This window comes from Parasteatoda tepidariorum, chromosome 8 (assembly GCF_043381705.1).
Source record: "Parasteatoda tepidariorum isolate YZ-2023 chromosome 8, CAS_Ptep_4.0, whole genome shotgun sequence".
Lineage (NCBI taxonomy): Eukaryota > Metazoa > Arthropoda > Arachnida > Araneae > Theridiidae > Parasteatoda > Parasteatoda tepidariorum.
In genome coordinates, this window is record NC_092211.1 from 47744651 (window position 1) to 47770479 (window position 25829).

General features: G+C 29.2%; 1 protein-coding gene across 2 annotated transcripts in view; it reads right to left on the reverse strand.

Annotated features, from left to right (window-relative positions):
• LOC107452964 (cell adhesion molecule Dscam1) overlaps positions 1 to 24931 on the reverse strand; it is a 100145-nt gene extending 75214 nt beyond the window's left edge. For both annotated transcript variants that reach the window (XR_011637370.1, XM_071183847.1), the window contains exon 1: positions 23928 to 24931. Coding sequence is in view for 1 of the 2 variants with exons in the window: in XM_071183847.1 (XP_071039948.1) it covers positions 23928 to 23979 (52 nt within the window). In the remaining variant the exon portion in view is untranslated. The remainder of the gene's footprint in view (positions 1 to 23927) is intronic.
• Between the last annotated feature and the right edge of the window lie 898 nt (positions 24932 to 25829).

Genomic DNA, 25829 nt, shown 5'->3' on the forward strand with positions numbered 1-25829 from the left:
TATACATATACATATATATATATATATATATATATATATATGTTAGTCGTTGTTGAACAGCAGATCCAAATTTAAGTTTACGACAACTAATATTTTCTACTCTGTAGCCTTGTAATTATGAGCCTAATCCGGAAAACAAGGTAACTAACGGTTAAAATATTGGGAGAAATGAGAAAATTGACTCTGTGGAGGACTTTTTGATAGAGCTAATTTGCATTTGTTATTATATTATTAACAAGGGGAAGAAAACAACTAAAATCTCCTACGGTTAGACAGACGTAAAGTGAATTCTTAATTTGGATCTGTAAACTTTCAATAATTTTTTTAAAAAAATATTTCCTAAGCATGTGGGAGGAGAAGGATGCACGATGTCTTAATATTTCGACATGCTGATCTTCAGGTCCCCGATAGATTACGATACTTTAAGTAATGTTTCTTGAGCCGCAATATCTCAGGAGATGAGGTGAAGCCGGTTCGAATCCCTTCAATGGCTGGTCGATACGAATTCCACATCCGGCTTGCAACGACCACAGTGCTGACTAGAAATATCCTCATTAGTAGGCGGATCATGGGTTAGAGTCCCTTTGCCGTCCGACTAACCGTGGAAGGTTCTAATGGTCTTCCCCTCCATGCAACGCAAACGCATTTCAGCATTAGTAGTTGTAAACCCAAAAATTGGGTTGTCTCTTCAACGACGTTTATGAGAAAAAATAGCATAAAAAATAATAATAAATATTGTTTCTTGTTTTTTGAAATCACAGTTTGAATCATGTCTTCCTTTGACATGAGGCGATATCCTGAATGCGAATATGGCAGTAATTTGCGTCAATTAGCAACACACATCATAAAGACTCATGTACAGACACACTTAATAAAGCTAAAATGTATCCATTTATTCATTTAATATTATTTATTATCATTCTTATCTACATAAATTTATGTTATTATATTAGGCAAATTATGCTTTTAAAAGCTCATTTTTCCAAAATAAATATTTTAAGTATTATTTGGCACATTTCGAGATCTATCGTAATCGATAGTTAAAAATTTCCATAATCACCAATTTCCTTTGGTACTTGTCCTTTTCATTGGACCATAAATGTACATAATGGATTACTATTAGATTACTATTATAGGCTCCGTGGTCATAAACCTCTTATATCAATATGATTTCCTAATTTTGGTACAATGGTGATATGTTTTTAACACCCTTCTAAATAAAAAGTACCCTAATATAGCAATACTTTTTTTGTTATTTGCTGTATATTCTGTTGTTGCTTCATTCATCAGATTTTCCATATTATAAGTTTAAAACCCCACTCACCAAGAAGTAAATTAAATATTCATATAGCATCATTTTATCTACGATATTCTGAATTTATCACAATTTTCCCATAGGTTATCAGATAACTTTTAATTCATCAGTTCTTGCTGAATTCCCATTATTTAAGTTTATAGAGATACGCTGTAAAAGTCAAATAATGTCAATAATAAATTTAATAATAATGTCAATACAAAAACAAATGGTTTCATATAACTTGTAAAATATAATTTCGGTGACATCATCATCATACTTCTTAAAATTGAGTACCTGTAAGCAACGTCACGCGTGGGTGTTGAACCTGATTGGCTGTTGAATCATAGCATTTGTTTATGCCACGATTTTCATTACTTGCAAGTACTTAATCAAATCTGATCCGAAAGCTGACAGCATGATAATATATCAAGTCTAAGTGTTGCGACATCAATGCACCGCCTTGATTACACACGACTATCGAATTTCAGTATTCGTCTTCTCTCAAGTTGCAAGTACCTAATTACAAACGTTATCTTCTTGTGTTAACTTAGCATATAATTTCAAAGATAAACAATTCATAAAAATGTGCGTTAAAACTAATATTAGATATATTAGAGAGGCAAGAAAGCAATTCGCTCATATTAAAAAAATTTTCTAAATTCTTATGGAAAGCTCTTTCTTTGGGCTAAAGGGTGTTGCACGCAAACTGCTGATCGGAGTGAGTTTTAAGGACGACAATTAGGTTTACCATGCCTTTGAATGTCCTCCCCAGGTTTTTTGCAGATGAATTAAGAATTGAGTATTTGTATATGGAGCATACACGTATGCAAGCATTCTGCTTTATTTATATAGCTTTGCTGTAAAGATCTAAGCCCAAAACTATGTTGATTAGATGTTCAACGGGTACTTTTGGAAGTGGCCAATAGAAGTTACAAATATTTCTCAAAACCTGAGTAAGGAATTTATAATTTGGCAATTAATACTTCAAAATTCTTTTTTTTTAAAAAAAACATTGTAGCAACTCCGAAAACATTTTGAATATTTATATAAATGTTATTAGCAATTAAAGATATACACTCTTTTCAAACATCTGTCTGAGAAAAAATAATGGTTAAAATTTAAATTTTAATGTACAGGAAAAGTCTTATACTTGTTTCGGTATAGCACCAAGCCTTGAAAATAGTTTTAAGAAATAGTTAAGCAAAAATTTTTTTTCCGGATCAGAACACTGTTCTCCGATTTCCATAAATTCTAACTGCTGACATTAAGTGAACTAGAAGTCATTTTTAGCATTTTATGTTATAGATGAGCATTAAATGGTGTAATTTCTTGTTATGTAATCGCACAATTTGATCAATCAAAATTGCTTTGATACACATTTTTTTCTCCTTTTATGAGTTTTTGAGGGCTGTTTTTAGCTCAGAGGTTAAAAAATTGGACTTCAGTACGAAGAGGCTGAGTTTCGATCTGAGACTCTGCTATATCCCACCGAGTATATTCGACATTCGTGCTTGTAAAATCTGTGGAATTGAAAGTTCCGTGGTTAGCAGCTGAGAAAAACCATAGGTATGGAAATACCGAGAAAACTTCCTTCCTCTTCAGATCTATATTCAAACTGAAGAAAAGGCCTCACGAATGAGTAGCTCTAATAACTATCCGTCGGGTTCTGAGCAAAGACAGACTTTCACCTTTGCGTTTCTCCCTTGTCAACCGGAAGGCGTACCTTCCAGACTTAATTCACGAAAAGGTGATGGTTGGCGAACTTGGCTTACCCAAGTGTCATTATAAACAGCAACAACTTGTTTTTGCATTTAAAATCATTGTAAAAATATTACACAATTTTGTGACATATTTTGGAATACATAAAAATAAAGGTATACGATTTTACTGTTACATGATTATATGCAACCAAAAAAAAATATTTTTATTTAGTTGCACCCATACACATTCTTGTGCCATAAACTCGAAGAATGACTTATAGTCCCTGATATTTTCGTTTAAATTATAGTTTTCTTAAGAAATATCTAGTGCACTATTTGATAAATTAACTAAAATTGTTTCATTAAATGCAAAATTATGCACTTATACTATTTCTATGTATTCTATTTTATTCAACATTAATGAAATAACTACGAAGGTTAACTGCTTCAAATAAATTTCTTAAAGTAGTTTCACTTTAGTTAAAGATTTAAAAACCCTCACTGCACCCTAATTTCCTCTCCATTATTTATTTTTTGGACAGAATTTTCTTAACAACGTTGCGTGCAAGATTGATTGTACACTTGTCTGAATATCCTTGCTTGATGCCCAAGAACAATCACTTTATAACATCTAGAAGTGTTAAAATTTAGTAATAACAATCATTACTTGGTACTTTACTTTTTAGTGAGATTTATCTCAAATGAATATATTAGAAAAGCGATAAATGGATTCAAGCGTATTAAAGTATGATACTTTGGGTGCGGTCAAAAACAATCTTCCCATTTACATTTCTTGAGTGTCACCACACCCAAAGTGTATTGTTCTTCAAACAGGTGTTCCGTATTTTCTTATGAACTGACGTTTAGGAGATTGGGTGTCTTGTGTTAAATATATATCACGTCTTTCACGCATTAAAATGCATTAGTTCTGGATTAAGCTTGTACAAATTCTTTTGGAAACTTTACGATTACTTTAGTTGCTATTAATAAGTATATTACGATGATTACGAGAAAACTTGTAGCTTTGAAAATTACACGGGGTTTGAGTATAATAAATAAAGGAAAGATTTATGATAAAAAATATAAAAAATTAGAGGCGCAAGTGTTTTTTGTTTTTTTTTGTTTATTGAAGATTAGAATGCATATTAGGTTTTAAACATAATTTTTACTATTAAAGCAATCACGTATCTAATTCAATTATAATTTTATTCCCTATAAATAGCCTTCTCTTTTTTTCTTAATTAGGCAACTATAACGGCTGCTTCGATCATGGTTGGTTGGTTCCAATGCCACTTCCCACACGGGCAAGCCTGCTTGGTGAAACTGAGAAAATTTAAGGCAGAGTGTGTGTTTCTTGTCTTTCAGTGGCGCCATCTATGGCCAAGAATATGACTTCTGCCACACCAAACGTCACACCCGTTTAATAGGGTGAACCCATTCATACATCCATTCATTCATCCACAGATTGTAATTTTGACCTGAATCAGAGAACGATCGATCTCCAATCCAGTACCCCCAAAGGTTTTGATTTGTTATGGGAACATGGAGGACTTTTGCGACTCGACAGATTTAACGTGCATCAGTCACTTTACTGCACGGGGAGTCTTCGGCCGGCGGGGTTCGAATTCACGAACTCTCGGACATGGGCCCAGTGACCTACCGATCAGGCTATCCCAGCCTGTTTCGATTCTAGCTTTAGTTAATAGAATTACTGCAAAATTTGATAATATCTAATAATTAGGTTATTGCCTTTTCCATAGATAAATTTTCTCCAAATCCTTAAATTTTTGCAACTTATAAAATAATGTATATGATATCTGGAGATCCTTGCCTAATTTTGAAATTAAGAACAAAAAAAATTGGTATCGTTAAAATAATAAAATGCAATAGACTACAATGGACACATCTTTTCCGAACTGATAATACACACCCAGTAAAAAAGGTCACTTTTACTAATCCCATTGGAAACAGAAAATGAATAAGACCTCCAAATAGATGGCTTGACTTGGCGAGGAAGGACTTTCATATAGTAAATAAGGGAGACTGGAGAAGCCTTCCTGCGGAAAGGACCAGATGGGGCGAAGTTTACTGGGGACGGTTTAATCTGTAAATGGCTTTAGTGCTTTGAAAAACTAACAATAATAAGAAGATGAATGTAACGTGACCCCCCCCCCACATACTTTTCTGTTTTCTCTACCGTTGTTGGCTATTTTGTTCAATCTTGTTAACTAGCCTTATTGTTTAATTTAATTTTTCTATTGTAATTTTTATTAAGATTTTCCTTTTAAATCACTGTTTCTTTATTTCTTGCACTGTGTTTCTACATTAACAAGAGTGAGTCTGTACCGAAAATAATGTATGTATATTATTGAAACATTATTTCTGGTTTGTCCAGGACGTAATCAACTGTATTTACATACAAAACAGAATTAATTCTGCTTTATTTTAATGGTTATAATGGGCAAGTCAGGCTAAAGTAATAACATTTGAGCATCTTTAAAGTTTGATAAATATTTACGTTTAATATCTGAAAATATATATTAAACGTAAAACCTGCATTTGATATATGAAAATTCTTTATCGAAAAAACACATAATTTTTTTTCGAAAATTATTTCATTGTTTTTTTTTAATACTTAATTTGAAGTAATTTAATATTTTGATGTGGAGTGTACAAATTTAAATTTTTGGCATTTTAATTTAAAAAAAAAATAATAATCGATACTTTGAATGGAATCTGCCAAATTGGTATCACAAAATAAATTTTTTAAGGTGTTATTGCTCTGATACCTGGGCATTGTGTCCTTCTTTTTAAACCAGTAACAAAATTATCTAATGCTAAAAAATGCTAGTAGAAAAACCAGGGTTCATGCTAGCAAGTAGTATCGCTATTAGCAAAGGAATTTTTGATTCAGAAAATGAAGTAAAATCATTATTGTGGGACAAATTGAAATAAAACGATCAATGAATGGTTAATATTAAATATTTATACTGGTAGGAAAATCAAATAGAACTGTTAATATTATTTTTGTTCTATAATATAGATGTATGTTTCCTTCCATTATATCAAAATTATGAAATTATGTTATTTCCATTATATCAAAATTTGACAAATTAGGCAAAATACAAGAGTTATAAATTTTTATGTTAGGAATTAAATTTTTGTTTTATTAATGATGTAGTTTTAGGCAGTTTAAATAAAAGGACATTATTTTTTATAGTTTGACAAACTTCTGAAATCAAGGTACTACTCTTAAGTTTTACACTATTTAACATTTAAATTTTAATATGAACTTTCCTCATAAGGCCTCATCAAATCAAAGTAATCATCATTACCATATATGGCAGTACTTTTACTTTCGTTACTTGTACCGCCGGTACAAGTAAAAAGTACGTACTTTTGCTTGTAATTCGTTACTTTTTAAATCTAGTACTTTTACTTGTACTTTCGCTACTTTTTCAGGGAAAAAGTACAAGTATTTGTAACGGAAATGTCGAATGAAATCGTTACTTTTTTCTAAAACTCGGTAAGCTTTCTAAAAAAAAAGTGTAATTAAAAAAAAAAATGCTTATGTTTTTTATAATTCGTAAAATTAATGTGCAATATATATGCATTCACAGCTAACTTTGTGTTTAAATACCTTGACCTCCCGTGGAGCGCTTATTCAGTATGGCTAAGCACGTTCTGAGAAATTTTCGCAGCAGACTCAGTGACACCACTTTCGAAATGCAATTATTTTGCACAATGAATAAAAATATTAATTAGCAAGTTATTTTCATTCATTTTCGAGTTTTATGCATTTATTTAATACATTTTAAATAAAAAAATGTTGGATTTTGTTATTACGTTTTTCAATTTTCTTTTTGAACTCACTAATAATACGTTTTTGTCTTAATACATTTTTTGCTAAATACATTATTACCTAGTACATTTTTTACTAAAATTATGTTTATGCCCGAACTTGTTAAGCAATGCCCAGTCAAATCTCTAAGAACTTCAGAACTATTTGTGCTATTGAAAACTATTACAATTACTATTTTAACTCTTGAAAACTCGAAGTTATTAATTTAGCCGCTGATACTAATATTCGTTTACAAATTTTAATTATTTCGTTAGGCAGAAATGATTTTCTCGCATGACTTCAGCATTAGCCATTGTTACAAAAAAAACTGTAGACAGTTCTGTTTCAATATATACTGCATATTCAATTATTTTTCACTAGCTCAAAGATCACAAAGCTATCTGAAATCCCGTGTTTGCTTTGTTTATGTTTGTGCTTTTAAAACGCGTTTCTATAGAGCAAAACAATTTTAAAAGAATGGTAATTTAAATAAATAAATATATTAAACTAAAATTTAAAATCAATAGATTTTAAAATTATATTATACGATTATATTATAAAATTATATTATAATATTCTTCCGAATGTAAAAATAAATTAATGTTCGTAACTTTCAAATTAAAAATAATTAAATAAATAACAACAATTTTGCAAAACCATTAAGGAACATAAGAAAATTATTCAATAAAAGTTTAGGTTACTTTGAATTTTCAATTTCCTAGAAATGTACTTTTAAATCGTTACTTTTTTTATTTAGTACTTGTACTTTTACTTGTACTTTTTACTCGTTACGTTTTAAAAATTAGAACTTTTTAATCGTTACTTTTTAAAAATTAGAACTTTTTACTCGTTATTTTTTTTAAAAATACTTGTACTTTTACTCGGTACTTTTTAAAAGTAACGTTGACATATATGATCATTGCATTTGTCATATAATTTTCCTGTCTTTTTATGAATCTATGAATCAGGGATTACTGTGCTTAGTTCATTTTAATTCTGTAAAGGAAGATATTGGGAGAAAAGAGACACTAGGGCACGATGTTCTCAAGAAAAGGTAATAAAGTTAAGGCTTTTGATGACAGATCTCTGCAATGAATTTTCGTATACTATGAACGGATCTGAACTACAAAATATTTTCAATTTGAAAAGGTTGCGTGTTGTATTAATTTGCATTAAAATCATTGAGATTTTAATAACCATGCTGAAAATAGTATTAATAACTACCGAAAAAATGATCTGAAAACCCCCATAACTGCGAATATCTCAGAAAAAATATTGGAAAATGACCTTGATAAACGATTACAAACTCATAATTATGGCGTGTTAAAATTTATTATTAAAAATTTGAAAGTCTAGTTTAATATATTTGTATTAAAAATATCGCTTGTTGAAAACTCAAGTGAAAAAGACCGCACAAAATAAAAGAAATTATTGTTGAAAAAGTGGTCGGAAAATGTTAAATGGATTAACAAGTGGATTTACCCGAATGAAGAGCGTCTAAAATCGATTAACCAAACTCTGACAAATGGAATTCTGGAAAATAATCTTGATAAACGATAACAAACTCATAATTATGGCGTGTTAAGATTGACTATTGAAAATTTGAAAATTTAGTTTAATATATTTGTATTAAAAATATCGTTTGTTGAAAAACCAGGTGAAAAGGAATGCATGAAATAAAAGAAATTATTGCTGAAAAAATAGTCGGAAAATGTTAAATAGTGGGTTTTTCCGAACAACAAGTGGATTTTCCCGAATGAAGAGTGTCTAAAATCTCTTAACCTAATTCTAAACCCGAGTATCATAATAATATCAAATCAAAAATTAGAATTTGAAAAATTATGCAGAAGCAGTATAAAAATGTCCCAAAAACTACTTAGATTTACAACTTTATACAACTGAAAAGTGCTTCTTTAACTCGATTTCTTCGAGCCAGTTCGATCATTGTTCGATATTACCATCAGTTTCTAAATCCTACTGTAACAATAGGTCACCATCGAAATAAGAGAATTACCCGTCAATGAAACTTATCTTTTCGCGTGTAAAGCGTGCTATATTCTTTCTCCGCCAACGAGAAAAGTCATAATCGTTCTCGATTATGGATTGGGGGAGAAAATTTTAACTGCAACTTTCAACAAATTAGAATCTTCGGGCAAAATTTCGATCTTCTTATAGACATTTGTGTCTGCAGTCATCTGAAATATTACTTAAATTCTTTAGCTGCTTCTAAGTATAAACAATTCCTTTTAATTTTTCTTTTAAATGTTTAAAATATAAATGAATAGTTAGTTTGTTTAAAAATTCTAATTTTAAACTATTTTGGTTACAGTGCTGACTTTTAAGATTTTCTTTTTCAAACCCTTTAAGCTTTTATGATTATATATTTTAATTTAGGATAAAATTACTTTGTAGGATTTGTCTTTGATGATAAATTGAAATTTCCATTTTTTTTTAACTACTTCAAGATACTTGCGCATCAAAAATCACATGCATGTAAAGAAATCAGAAAACGTAAGTTTATATCAAGAACTGTAATGAGATAATATAATTGCAATTACCTTGCAAATAATGATAATTATTCAAATATTGGCAATTCTTACTTTTAGTAATAGAGAACAAGCATGAATTAAAAGTGACTATTGATGAAATTCGAATCCTAGTATTAGATTTCAATCAAGAAATTACTATATATATATATATACAAATAGGTAATTCAAAATATTTGCGGTTTCTAATTAATAACTAGCATATACCAATGCTCAACCAGCGTATTTTTCACATGAAATTGTCTCAGAGTATTTGCAACATGTAACAAAAATCTCTGGTTTGTAACAGGATTCAAGTTTTTTATCCTCTTGGTCTCTATACAGCACCACCATTAAATGGAAAATATCTGCTTTATGATTGGTCGGAAATAGTTCTATCAAACTCAGCCTTCGAATTCAGGCTATCGTGCTATCACGTGAGACAAAAAACTTTCAAATATTTTGGTTGAATCAGGAAACATATTTTTTTTTCGATTCAATCAAGTGGAATCAAGTAGTTCGATAAAATTTTGTTTCAGTTATGAAAGGACATTATAACGGATTTGTCGAGAGACAAACCGGTCAAAAAGTGATTAACACTCTAGTTCGAAATTCGTGCTTCCTACTAACTTTTTTAATTAAATACTTGAATTTTAAAACCCACATGGATATTGCCAAGATCGTAGTAAATAACTATCAATAAAACGATCGTAAAACACGCCGAGTGTACGATGGAATCATTGGGAACTACATCATAAGTAATAACTCAAATTCGAAACTCGCATGTTGTAATAACGGCTTATTAAATATGTCGAATTTTGAAATACTTCATCATAAGGGACAAAAAAAAAATCAAAAGAGTTTACTAGCAATTTTTGCTGCGGCATTTTTCTGCAACTGGAATTTGATTTTTTTATCATAAATTTGCTATTTATTAATCAGAAAAAGCACGACTGTTCTATTCATTTTGCTTTTTAAATAAAATTATTTTTAACTTATGATATTACTTTGAAAATCCTTTTACCATTGGAAGCTCATTATTAACTTATAAATTTTTAAATGCTCACACCGCACACAAACCCTCATAATTTTCTATCATTCATCATCGTTTTTTCCATAAAATCTTATATATTCCGCAAAGAAGAAATACATTTAATTATTGTAGTTTTATGTGACAATATTTGTTTGGTCAATGTGCTAATTGTACCGAAAAGAACGTTTATCCGGATATTAAAAATACTAATAAGTTCTTTAAGAAATTAATCTATCTTTTTCTTTGTTACTTTTGGCATAAATTAAAATGAATCTTATAAAATGAAGAAATCTATAATTGTCTTTAGAATAAAGAAACTTTTTAGAAAAAAAAGGAAGAAATTTATAAATGCGTTTTCCTCGTATCCATATTTCGAAACTGATCATTTGCTTAAAATAAAGTAATTATATTTTCCCTATGAAGAATTGCAAGACGATCCTCTGTAATAATCTGATTTAATAAATACTTTAAAATCCTAGTCAAAATTGAAACTAAAGAAATCACGTTAAATGTCAAAATTTTTTATGTGAGCGAGGGATTAAAATTACATTTAAATCTAATGATTCTTACTAAATGATTCTTACTAATGATTCTAACTAATGATTCTTATTACCCTTCTGACGAAGTCGGGACAGAAAACAACAAATCTTGTTTGCTATCAGAGAAGAAAGGGAGTCTAAAGCAGATTATTAGAAACACAGCCAAGTTTCACCATTATTCACACCTAATTTCATACCACTTTCCTAACTTGTGACTTTTCAAATGTCGTTAGCATTTTTGATTATCCCTTGATTAAATATTAATTAACAATACTTAGTAAGTACATTTTATTACTTCAGTATACATAAGGATTCTAAACATATAGCTGTATATTTATCTAGGCAGGTCATTATTGAAGAACCTGTATAAAACATATTTAATATTTAAATCAGTACGAAAGTTTTAGTTTAAAATAACCATAAGTTTATATTACTACACAAAATGATACAAAGCAAGTTCATGCAATTTTTTCAGGGTCACAAAGCAATTAATATAAAAGAGTGTGTTGCAAAAAATTGCCAATTTAGATCAAGAGTTTGAAAATAGAGTGGAACGGAAGCCAAGATTAATGATAGCAAAAGCATTAGAATTATGATAAAATTAGTAATGTTTTTTCCTGTTTTCTGCGTTGATGATAAATAGTCTTTTCTTGTAGTCATTCTCTTCTCTATATACTAATCTTTGACCTAGGATAGAGATTAATATTCATGACAGATCTGTTGCTTTCTTTTTTTTCCTCATAGTAAGTTACTGTACATTTTTATAATCCAATATGTTAATAATTTACTGTTTCCCCCAAACTGTTACAATACTCAAAAAAACTAATAATCTCTTTTGAAAAACACCACAACCTTTGTTGAAATGATGTGATATAAGATCAAAAAGTCAATATTTAATGAAGATTTAAGTTTCAGTTTGTTGCTATGTTTCTTATATTTATTGCAATGTTTCATTTGCTAACTCTGTGCTTTAGTTTGTTTTAAATTTTTACGCATAAATAATTTATCCTCATAGAAATTAACTGATTAACTAATTAAATAGTATATACAGAAAAATTTCAAGAGATTATTATGTTTTAAAATAAAGTAGGTTCGCTAAATGATAAAACAGAGTATTTTGTTGTTTTTCCATTCACCTATGTAATCATTTGACTTTATGCTCACTATAGAGGAGGACAAAAAATGCATGTATAATATCTTTACGGGAAAATGTAATTTCTTTTTCTTCCTCTTCTTTTTATTTTCCCTACCATTCTCTTCATAAGACATATATAAAACAATTTTCGATACGAAAATTAAAATCTAAAATAAATTGTGATTTATAAAATATTAAATAATATATTTAGCAAATCGCAAAAGGTGAATCTAAAATAAAGAAAAAGGTATTTTAAAATTGCGGAATATAAGTGTAATAACGTGTCATCAGTTTATTAAATTTATGACATGAGGGCAAAAATTCACATAAAATTATAATTGAAGAACAGATAAAAATAGAATTTTATAACAGATTAGTTACACGGATATCAGAGACGCTTTTAATGTTGGTTTGTCAAAGTGAAGGATTTCGATGTCATGAGAAAAAAAATATATTAGCAACTCGCTTCAACGTTTTAGTTGTTGGAAAACGAAACAATGTATTGAATGCCAAATTTGAATTGAAGACATAGTGAACTGAGAAACACATTCACTATTGATCTTCATAAAGGAAAGAAATGGGAGTCATGAGCAGAAAATACGTTTCTAACTCGCTTTAGCGTTTTTTGAACGAAAAGAAAACTATGGATAGAGAACCAAATTAAAATTAAACAAATTAGATCTCTCGATTTTAGAATTTATATTGGTATGTTTATTTTATGTTAAACTTATATTGGTTTTAATATTGATCTTCATAGTTAGAAAAGGAAACAGATGTCATGACCAGAAATACGTTTGCAATCCTCTTCAACGCTTTTGAATGGGGAACGAAATTAAATTAAAACAAAGGATAAACATGAAATTTTATAACAAATTACATATAGTGATTTCAGAAGCACATTCAGTGAGGGTATGCCATGGAAATTAATTAGATGTTACGAGCAAAAAAATGTGTTTGCTGCTATCTTTTGCATTTTTCAGTGGAAACTACGGACGTCTAGCCCCATTCCGGTCCATTCTCAACATACGTGACTATCAACAATATCAATTGGGGCAAGATCACCTGTAAGTGGGAGGAATAGGGGTAAACAGTGAATGATGGTGTTAACATCATTTTAGTACGTGTAATATTCGCCACAAATTTCTGCTGCCATCATTTATGACGCGTAACATCCATGTTTCGATCGATTCCATAAGAGGCCTTTACTGACTAATCCCGGCAATTTGTCAATGGTGCATAAAGTGTATTTTGCCTTGCGAAAGAAAAATTAACGCAATCGGCAAAAAATTCAAAATCGAAATTACAACATTTGGAGTTTTCAAATGATAAGCTACATATTACAAAACGCATGTTTAATCAGTTTTCTGAAAGCATTTAGTAAGAAAATTAGATTAAAAAAGTCTGAAAGTTGTCTGAAAGTATAAAACGCATAACATTTCTGCTTCAATCGATTCCAAAAGAAGCTTTTACTGGCTAATCCTGGCAGTTTATCAATGTTGTCATGCAAGGGAAAAATCAGCGAAAGCGGCAAAAATTCAAAATCGAGATAATTATACATTTTCCATTTTAATACAATAAGCTACATGTTACAAAAATTTTTTTTTATCATTTGGCTGGAACTGTTAATAAGAAAATTGGGTCAAAAAAATCTGAATGTTATCTGAAAGTATAAGACGAGAAACATTTGTGCTTCGATCAATCCCAAAAGAGGCTTTCATTGGCTATTCCCGGCAATTTATCAATGGTGCCTAAAATGTATTTCGCCATTCAAAGGAAAAATCAACAAAAACGACGTAAATTCAATATCGAGATTATTATACAGTTGAAATATTCATATAATAAGATACATATTACAAAAAAAAAATAATGTTTTACCAGTTGTCTGATAGTATTTAGCGTTCATAGCATTCAATGAGTATTTAGAGTTCACAGAATTAGTTATAGAAAGGAAATAATTGTCAAGATTCTTTTTTTTTTGAAATCTATCGTGACGTAGACGTTGAATTTTCAATTGCACGTCTGTATTGTGGCTAACTGGGGATACTTTCAGGGTGAAAAAAAGGCATTTTGTCAGAAAGTTTACTTACTTTTCGTTCCCATTTAAGGAATTTTTCAACAAAACTTTGTTTAAATTTTAGAATTACGTAAGTAACGTTAAATAAAAATTATTTATGCTTTTGTAGTTTGTCTTTTAATAGTATATGCACTAAATTATAAAGGCAAAATGTTTATAATAACATAATTGCATGTTAATGACTGTGGATTGAAAAATTACTAAAGTTAAAAAAATCTTCATCCCTAAAAATGTTTTTTTAGATTATTATTGTACCAAATTAGTTTTTTAATATTTTAAAGTAAGAAAATCTTAATTAGCAAAGGGTTAGAGGCTACACAAACTACAGTACTTATTCTACAGTAAAGTTAATATTTAAATGGTTTTTCAACGTCAATTTAAACTACTAGAGCTTAATTAAGTTATCTTTAGAGTAAACTTTCAGGAGAAGTTGCATGGTAGCAACTAATTAATTCTATAATTATTTATACGTTTCATTTGAACACTAAACCGGTTAAACTCGAAGTTAAATTTTCTTCAAAAATGTTTCATTTAACACATTGCCTTTTTCAACATTTACTAGAATTTTCAATTAAATATATTTCAGGATGATATAAATTAAAGTTAAAGAAAAGACAGGAAAGGAGAAGTTAGCGCAAATTTGTCGTTTTAGCTACAATCTTAATTTGAAAAACAATTCGCCTAGTGAAATGCTTTTTTAAATAAATAAATGAATAAAAAAATTTTTTATTAACTTATTTATTTTAGAAAAAGCTGAAAAGGATGTATTTTGAAAATACTTTTTCATGTTTTGTGTGATTACTGAAATTATACATAAATATTAATTTTAAAGCACATTTTTACGTGATTCCCTTAAAATGTGATAAAAAAAATTTCTGGCACAAGGATGACTTCTTTTTACGAAAAAAGAATTCTCGAACCTTAACTCTCGCCTAAACATAACGATTCGCATATATTTGAAAATGTTTTGTATCCATTCAAGTTTGTTGCTCAACATGAGAAAAGCAAACAAACCCATAAATCATTTTTGAATTTTCAAACTGAGACTTACGCAGTATTTCATGCTGTTGTAAATAGATATTTTTTTTATTTATTTTATTTTATATTCTTTTATTTAGCTCTCTGAAAATGCATTTTATCGAAAGTTGTTTTTTCTTCAGGGCAGAAAACTTTACTTGAAGAAATTGTAGTGTTTTATGAAATCCTTTCTAATGTAACGAAAATTAAAAAGACTCATAAATTGAATATTTATAACTACGAAAACATCATCATGGCTGTAAAAATGTATCAATTCTTCTAAAGTTCAGTATTCGAATAATAGAATCGAAATCAGATTTAACAAATTCGTTTTCCTTCAGTATATATGACTTTCACAAAATTATTTCTTGACGGGGAAAGATACCAGTTTATGTGATCTAAAGTTAGGTAATATTTACACGATTAAGAATTGTAGTATAGTGTGAGGACTTGAAGACTAAATAACGTTCAAACTGCCCCTAATTTAACGAGCCTTTCCTTCCTGAATTCACAATTTCGTGATTTTTTTTTCTTGATTAAAATGAATACGAAACGATTTAATTAATAAAAAATCAAATGTTATGGACCATTTTAATAGCAGAGAAATGTTTCGTACTTTTTGGATGATACTTAGTTTTTTAATTAAAAGAAATCAGACATTATTACTTTTGGATAAATTTATGAAGAAGCAAAAATAAGAAAATATTTTATTAATGTTTCTCAAATTCTCTAATTTGAATGTAAAAAAAAATGAAACAATAAATAGAATTTAAAAAAAACGTGAATAAGTCATGTTTTTTTGTACTTTTAAAGAGTTGGCTTTCTAGTCACATAAATGGAATGGAAAAATATATTCCAAAATGAGCTGTTGAATAAAAGATGCAAAATTACTTGTTGTTAATATTTATGCGTGAATAAATGTGAATATAGTGAATGAATGCATTATGAATAACCATGATTTAACAAGTACAACTTTTGATTTTGATGAGTTTGTAAAATCTGGTACTGACTGAATCTGATTCCTAAAGATAGTTTTATATTCCTTTTTTATTCTATTTAGGAATATACTACATACTATATAGGAATATAATACTTACTATATAACTTTTAAAAGGGATTCGCAGTTTTTTAAAATAATTTTGACGAATATATAGAAAATATTAAGATTTTGAATACCCTGGATATTTGCATTCTATATATTTTTATCGTCTTCTTTTAAGTTCGTAGTATCGATGGATACATTGATAAACATATTATCAATGAATACATTATTTATAAGCATATCGGTATCGAATGTGTTCTCATAATAGAAAATTTACTAAAACTACAAACAGAGAATAAAAATTATTTTACTGCGCATCGGAAAAAAGGGGATACACCACCACTCAATATTAAACAGAAAATTGGTCTTGTCGACAATGTATAAATTTTCTTACAACAAACAATTAAAATCAATTCAAATAACAATTAATGAACTTCCATAGTGTGTATGTAAATATTTTAGAAACACTTTCAAGAATTAGGAGGCACGACCATCCATCCACTCGCACCGCTCACCAACTCCCGTGTTATGTTTCCTTCGACTTTTTTTCAAAGCGTCTACAATTAAATACAAAATTGAGGTCATTTTGTTATGTAATAAATAGTTATTAATTTCCTGTCTTAATATTTTGTTAATAGATCATCCCCCAAGAAAGGAACTATTGCCCATATTTGAAAAATTATCAACACTAATTGAAAAAAGAATGGGGAATCAATAGTAAGTGATAAATTATTTTTAATTATTAACGATATAGAGTGTGATGGAGCGAAAAAATACATTACATGTTTTAGAAATTCTCTCTCCCCTAAAATTTAAATAAGGACTGTTATATCATTTGTAAATTTCTTTCTGAATTATTATATACAATCGCTCTTCTCATCTAAGTTCATAAAATTTTGCAAGCAGCATGGCATTTTTAAAATTCATCATTTTTTTCCTTCAAAACCACCAAAAAAGCAAATAATTACACTACGAAAGACGGGTCTCGAATAAGAAAATGCTAAGAGTTTCGTCTAAGAGTTTCTACCATTTCAATATTTCCTTCAATTCTTTAATTTCACAAATTTGTCAATAATTTTGCATAAGCGATACATTGCAGTTTCGTTACACTAAATGAACCAAAGCATATTTAAGCAATACAAAACGAAGCTAAGCGATTGGATACACAAAACAAATTTAAGCAACAAATGAAAAACAGTAAGGGATTTTGTCAAGTACACTAAACATGGGTTTTTCAGTCTGCAATATATTTTTATTTTGCTCAAAAGTAAAATTGCACCAGTGAAAAGATTTCTCGTTTTGCAACAAAAGAAAATTAATAAATAAATAAAAAAAATAAATAAACTACTTGCTATGCCATCCGCTACTGAGCAGCTCATTATATCCGCTATTCCTGCCTGTCATACATCAGGAAAGTGGATTTAACAGGACTTCAACTCGAGATAATGTGATGTGTCGTTTTACTCAAATGAGCTAAAGACATATTATGCATTAACTGAATACCCGTTCATCGAACGGGTAGGAAAAAATTTAAAAATCAAGTAATTGGCATTAATCAACACTGCGAAAAAATGCACAAAACTGAAAAACATATGTCGACACAATTAATGAAGCTGAAAAAATTCAATTATTTCATTATAAATTTTGGTCGCTCCATGTGGCTTTATATTATTCAAACATGTTTCTAGAAGTTTAGCAAATCAGAATAAAGTTTAATTAAAATTTGTATGAAGGCAGTGATAATCATTCCAAATTTAATTGGTAGTTTAGTTAGCGCCGTTGAAGTATTAAGCATACTTTTGGCCGAATGTGATACACTTCAATGTGGATATCAAGAAGGAATATTTTTCTCAGAGAAATAAATAAAATCGCCTTAGAAAAAATTTATTTATTAAGTAAATATTAAATTAGAATGTGGCCATGTTCAAAAATATGAAAATAAGGAAAAGAAGTCCCTTATAGGGATCAAGATAATCATTTTCTAAACATAAAGAATTTCTGTTAAGATAGATATATTTAGCGGTTAGGGTTTAGAGAAACAAAAGGGCTCTACATTCCTATCGCCAATAATTAGAAATTGAAAGTAAATGACTTGTTCCCAACTGACAGTTAGGAGCATAGGAAGAGATCCATGGTTGGCGAATTATCGAAATATAACATAGCCAAAAATAAAGATAATCCCCCATAATTAAATTTGTAAATAATTTGGCGAAAGCAAATCACTAAAAAGACTGTGAGAATTAGTATAACCATTTAACTGAAACATTTTTGTGGTGAGAAATAAAGAATAAAGAGTTATAAATAGATTTTTGTCTTCAATTTAGTTGAGACAGTGGATTAAACTATATAATTACATTTCAGCTGGCTGTAGAATGGCTTGTTTGTCTTGCTGACACTATTTTACTACGAGTTAAAGATTTGATAATTCTAAACTGTTAAGAATTGACAATTCTAACTATTTGATAATAATCTCCTCCAAAACACTTACCAGATGTTTTAATGAAAAACAAAGATAGTATTTTGCCCTCTTTTTGGCAGACATGATTATTATATAATATGTTAAAGTATATTAGGTAGATATACCTAGAAGAAAAGTATGGTTAAAACTACCAGTATATGGTAAAGTTTACCTTGGTTCTGGTTCTATAGAAACACCAAAAAGCTTGTAATTTTTATTATTTGCCGCAGTGCTTCAGTAACGATTTTGGTAAAATTAACACTCCGTCGGGCGCGTCTCGAAACTTACGGCATCGGGCGCGATGTATCTGTCAGATACATCTCTGTTTTGTGTGTTTTCTGTTAATATGTATTACTTTAAATCTCCTATTTTTACTCTTTTTAGGTCCAGGCTTTTACACCCGGACCTTTTATTAGTTTTTTATGTATATTTTTAATTTTTATATATTTTTAATTTTTATATATTTTTTAATATTTTCAATAATAATTTTTATTTATTAATCACAAACGCTATTACAAAAGTTAAATGCTGTAAAAAACATTTAATTAAACATGTTAAACTGTTGAAAAAGTATAAAAAGGACAGTTATGCACAAATAATACATAATATAAAAGTGACAAATCAATTACTATAATTGAATCCGATTCTAAATTTAAGTCAAATTTTTTCTTCCGATCTGTTTTGCCCATTTAAGTATTATTGTCCTTTCCTACATAAAAATAATCATTATTAACATCATCATCGAGTTCTGAGTCATTATAAACACTTTTACTGCCATGACAATCAACTTCACGTGTTTCTAAAATATCTTCTTCGTCAGCATCACTTTCATCAAATTCTTCAGCATTTAATTCCTCATTTCCATCACTAAATAGAATACTATGAACTAGCTCTAGGTCTTTCTGATTTTTCAAATCTAAAAAGCGTTTAGCACTCATCGTAGGAAAAAGATAAATCAAAAACGCTCAGGGAATCTCAATACTTCCATGTAGCTTCACGAGACAAACGTTATCGGGCACGTGTATCTAACAGATACAAAATTCCAAACAAGCTTGGAAACAGGAAATACTCCTACACCGAACTGGTCACTACTGCATTCCAAAGTAGCAGGGGGCCAGATGGACAGATACTGATAAGGTCAAGGTCGTAAGAAAATGTTTCAGGGGACAAAAGCAGAGATATTGACACGTCTGTATCTGTCAGATCAACGCGCCCGATGGAGTGTTAACAATAAAACATGATTTTTTAATGTCGGATACAAACTTGGTAAATGTGATAAAATTCTGTAGTTTTTTCATGCTACCTTAGCTCATTCAATAAAAACCGTTCATTTGGTTCAATTTAATTTTCAATAAATTTAAATTTATCTGTCCAGAAACGATTCTTAAAGACTTAAGGTAAAACAAACATAACTTGCATGTGTCACACGGTACAGAAAATGTTGAAAACAATTTCATTATGCTTTAATGCATTCATTTTTCATTCATCATTCAAACTTCTATGGAATAAATCTGCTATATTTATTCCCCCTTAATGCGTTTAAGCGCCGTTACATTGTAACAGCTTAATTGTTGATATGCTTTTCAACAATTAAGCCATTACAATGTAACGGCTTAATAGTTGAGAAGTATTTCAAGCTGTCACGAAGGGTTTCGGACATTTTTGTGCAGATAAAGTTCGTCGTTAGGGTGTGATGCTAGCAAAGCCTTAGAATATGTCATGGGAGGACAGATGATAATGTAGATAAATTCTGGAAAAAATCCACCACTATCCATCTGTTCAACTTTTGAGAGATAATGCATTTCAGTTATCGAAAAAAAAAATTTTTTTACGTTACTCTCTAAGAGATAACGATAGCTTATATATCAGGGAAGAGTTAACTCTTATATCATATGAAAGTTTAGATTGGAAACTGTTTTTCATCTCTCATTATTCTTTCCTAATTTCTTAATTTTGACCTCAATTCAAGCACAAGATTATAAAATTAGGAAATATTGAGAACTAAATAAATTTTTCTACAACAATGAATAAATCGTTGTTATTTAAAACAAGGCAAATGCTCATGAAGTTAATATAGATTATATAAGTTTTAAATTTAAGCATGTATAATTTTTTTTAAAAATTTAACATTATTTAGTAACAGCAAGTTTTGATAATATAAAAAATAAATAAAAATTCAGAAAAAAGTGTTTGAAGAAAAAAACAAGTAAAATTACAGGTGCATAAAACAAGAATAAAAATTAAAATTTTCAGTGCTTGAAAATCAACGAGTAAACTGTGCATGTTATAGCAAAATATAAAACAAAAAAACGAATTTCCTACTTAAATTTAGCGAAAATCGTGTATTAAAAGAAGCAAAAATGCGTACACGCGGGCTTAATTTCTACAATCGTCGATAACAAATACATCATTTTCAAATTCCGTAAAGTTAGCGTATCTTCATTTCTAACGCATTATAGCTGGGTAAAACATGAAATTCAGTTTTGAAAATTTATTTTCTTATTTTCTATTAGTTTCCTCTGTAGTGGTAACAACTAACAAGTTGAAGCAGGTTTCTCAGTACAAACCCTGCAACAACTGCCGAATTCCTGCAATTACACTTCAGGAAAACTCTTTCGTATAAACTATCAAGAAAACTATCGTAAAACTATCGAAAAATTTCTTATAAACTATCAAGCCTTTTAAAAAGTTTTCTTGCATCTCTGGTATTAATATGGTATTCCCCAAGTTTCTAACGTAGGCAAGAGATAGTCATTGTATTTCTCTTTTCACTTTTAAAGCATGCATTGAACAATTTGAAGTGACTTCATCATTTAGGAAAAAAGAAAAAATCCTTACATGTGAAGATTTTGTATCGGATATCGCAATTTTTGAAATTTTCAAAGAATGTTTCAGTTGAAACAATAAATGCGGCGAACTTTAATAGCTTTAAACGCCAATATTCACTTTTCCCTTACAGCAACTTCAAGTCCAGCTAACAATAACAATCAAATATGATCAATTAGTGGATTACGAATTAAATTAAGTTTTAAGTAAGCTGCGACTGTAACTTGTGCAATGTCAAAAATTTAAATTTAAAAAATTTATTTATTAAATCCCTTCTTTTGTGGAAAACTTTAATGGTGGAAACGTTTCGTGGCATATTTTACAAATAAACAATTTAGTAATGTCAACTACTCATATTTTCCTTTTTCAAAATATTTTATTTGATAAAAATGTTGAAAATACGCTAAATCAATCAAATAAGTCTGAGAACATATTACAAAGTATAAATATTTTAAACCTCCAAAATTTAACATGATAAACTCCCAGTGCCTGTTTTGGTCTATAGGTCATTTCATATGAAAGTCCAAGCACATCAATTGGATTATTATTTTATTTTACTTGCCTAGGTTATAATTTGCCTTAGCCGCAAACAAGAACGGAATAAGTAATGCATTTTAATATATTTTTTCACTCATAATTAAAAAAATCTCCTTCTACAACAGATTACAAATAAACTTAATTCAAATAATGAAACTCTCAAAATGTGATTTTTACCGAACGTAAAACTTTAAGAAAATTGTATCAGTTTTAGTTAGTAAATGTATTCAACGATCATTTTATACGCTTTAAAAGACTTTTGAAACTCAACTTTTTAATTTATTTCTTAGCTTCTAATTGACGAATCCAGACACAGTAAGTGTCACATCTTTTTAGTCATTTATTTTATGACCAGAGGGTAGAATAAGACGCAAAACGAAGTACGTGTTTTATCTTTTTCTTTTCTTTGACCACAGCTGAAAACTAATAGATGCCTCTGACGGATCATAAGTGAAGTGTAGAGTAGTGTGTTGCCACAATTATTATGGGGGCGGCCGGCCTTTTTCCCTATTTGGTATCGTTGTATATGACTCCAAGCATCAAAAGCAAATCAGCCAAAAGCAGCATGATCAGTGAGAATACGCGCTGTTTTGATTAAACGAAGATTGATTAGTGTCTAATTAAAGTATTTAGACGCAGTTTATGGAATTATTATTTTTTTGTCTACTATACAATCATTTGAGCAAAAATCTTATCAAGCACAGGTAGCAATTTTGCCAAAGACATCAGTTTGGAGAGGCGAAAATATTATTAAAGGCATTTTAGACAGCAAATACAATTTAAATTCCGTATGCCGCATTTTATTTATGATGCATTTATGAGTCTTTTTTAATGTAAAGATGTGAGTACGCAAGGGAAGATAAAATGACAGCAAAAGACTTATAGTCTTATAACATATCATATATGGGAACGAAATGCAATTATAATTGTACAAAATACTAAATTTTATACAAAAAAAGGAACTTAACAGAAACCGCGATGGCTTAGAGAATAGAGCATCAGCCTTCCAATGAAATGATACGGGATCAAATTCCATTAGAGGCTGGCTGATTTAAATGAATTATTGGTAAAAATCCACTTTACGTCGGTCTAATCATGTGAGGTTATACGTGGTTCCCCTTTCCATGTAACACAATGCGAGTTAGAGCCATTAAAAATTCTTCCGTGAAGGCAAGTTTGCACCACTGTTTGATCCTGGGATTCCCTTGTCTTTTGGGTTTGGTTTAAATTTTCAAGGGTGCGAGGTTGAACATGGGTAGTCGTAAACTTAGAATAGAGTTGATTGATCAACGTCAGCTATAAAACACTCAACTTTAGACATATAGACTAAATGAAGTAAATCGTGTTTTTAAAAAAAGTAGTTGAAGTCTCTAATTCACTAGAATTCATTGAATTTGAAAAATATTCATTAGACCATTGACTCAAAGAAATTTTAGAGCAAAATGTGGCTCCGTATGACCACACATGAATAGTAGAGTGATATCCAAGCAATCCAAATTACGCTCAGGAAAAGCTTGATAAAATTATAATTACTAATTGTATACTACAAAAATTTTTAATAGTAATTTTAAACCTATAAAGAAGTTATTTTGTTAAAATTATTCGATTTTTATTTCTTTATTTCTTGACTGGCTATTTGTTTCAGTAAAAATAATTCTTGGTGAGACTTTCTTTACTTTCAAATGCGTTGATTAATCGTTGTCATTTTGTCATGATGCGTTTCTACTTAGAAATATTAATTTCAGCATGTCCAGAATTATTAAAGTCCCTTGTTTACTGCTAATCTATAATCAATAAATTAAAATTACTTATTGTAGACCTTGCATGGAAATTAAAATATTTTAATAAAATATTTTAAGCGTATGTGTGATAAATTACAAAATAAAATTGAGTTTACACTTACCATTTGCTGCTAATTCAAAGAACAAAAATGTAATAAAAAATCCGCATGTCATTTTAAAATGGTGTGTGTTCAATTTCAAAAATCAAAATTTGTTGCACTAGAAAGTTTAAAAGACATTTTTATCCTTTACGTAGTTCGTTTTTAATAGAGTTGCTTTTCTAGTATCGAATACATTCGAACAACAAAGAAACAGTTTTTTCTTCTAACGATGCATTCGGTATCCAACTCACGTTCCACATCACTGAGGAAACATATTTTTTTCTTTTAACTGAATTGCAGAAAAAAAGCACAAACACTGTGATTTTCCCAAAAGCTTTTCCGTGTTTCTAACTATGTTAAGCACATTTTTTTTTCGCTGAACAACTATTTATTTCTTTATTTATCTTAAATTTCGCAAAGCTTTCTTCGATTTTAACGTAATTTTTCGTTTAACAAATTTCTATCGTTGTTTCATTATTTTTCTCCAAAGTGAATTTTATTAACAATCGTATAAGATTTGAAACTGTAATGAATAGCTTCAATTTTATTTTAATTATGTTAAACGTGGTCGAAATAAAATACCATCAATGAACTAAAAACACATTCTCAATACGTTTCCCTAATGCATACTAAATTTGGAACCGATGATATTTATTTGAAATTAATTTCATTTTTACATGCTCATGTAACCAAATAATCTTTTCATTGTAAACAAGTTAAATAAATCAAACAATTTCACCGAATTCTATTTCTTTCCAAATCAAGTCGTGATATTCAGTGTATTACTTGATAAAATAAATCGTCTTAAAAATTTATCATTTAATTCTTTTCTAGTAAATCAGAAGAATATACTGCAGGGAGATTAACTTTTCATCTAACTTTTTTATTCATAATCAAATTATCCGCTTTGATCACTGAATAGACCACGTGAAAAAGTATGATGACAATACTTATATCGTACTTGCTGGCGCAGTTAAGGACACAATCACTTCTGGCATACTCGCCAGGAATGACCTAGAGAAGACACGATACTAGTTTTAGAGTCTTTACTCCTGAGTCGATATACAGCGCCACCACAAAACAGCACTTGCGCTTTAAGTTAAACAAGTAAGCTTCAACTTTTCTTTTTTCTTTTTATTTTCAGATTTTATTGACAGATGAGCACAAGAGATTTATTTGAAATGGTTTCTATAGAGTTGTATAAGAATTAAATTTCCAAAACGACTATTTTTTTTTCAAAAAAGAAAATTTGATAATTTCAAGCTTCCGACTAAATAACCTCAATTAATTTTTATGAGTTAATTTTATGAGTTATACAGTACCAATTTTTTCATCCGTAAATATTGTTTAATATATTTAGATCCACGTTAGACATTAAATCCAAAACTAGTAAAAATATAATACATTATTTTTCTCATTATGCATAATATATTTACAGTGTATTATTAGATATACTGTTATTCCACATGAATACTTGTACTGTGATATACATATATGTTCTACTTGCAGCGCCTAAAAAATAAAGTTTATAAAAATAAGTATTTAATATTGATATAAATTTTTAATATTTACCTGCTTTGAGAAATGAAAAAGGAAAAAGAAATCTGTAAGTTTTGTGTTCTACAGAGATTGACATATCTCTACGCGTTTAAAAATTTTAATAAACCTTTCGGTCGGGATACAGAAAAGTGTTAAATTAGTGCATAATTTAATATTATGTGTTTTTGATATAACTTCGAATAATGCGACTGCTTTATAAAAATAAATCTGAGTATAGAGTACTAAGTGTGACTCCTAACTTTTTCCATTTGTTTATTTTTTCAAGGATTTCAAAATAATAAAAAAGAAAAAAAACATTATAATTTTATTCACGTACCCCATTTTAAATTGTGATTTAACAAATCTTACGCAAATTTAAAATTT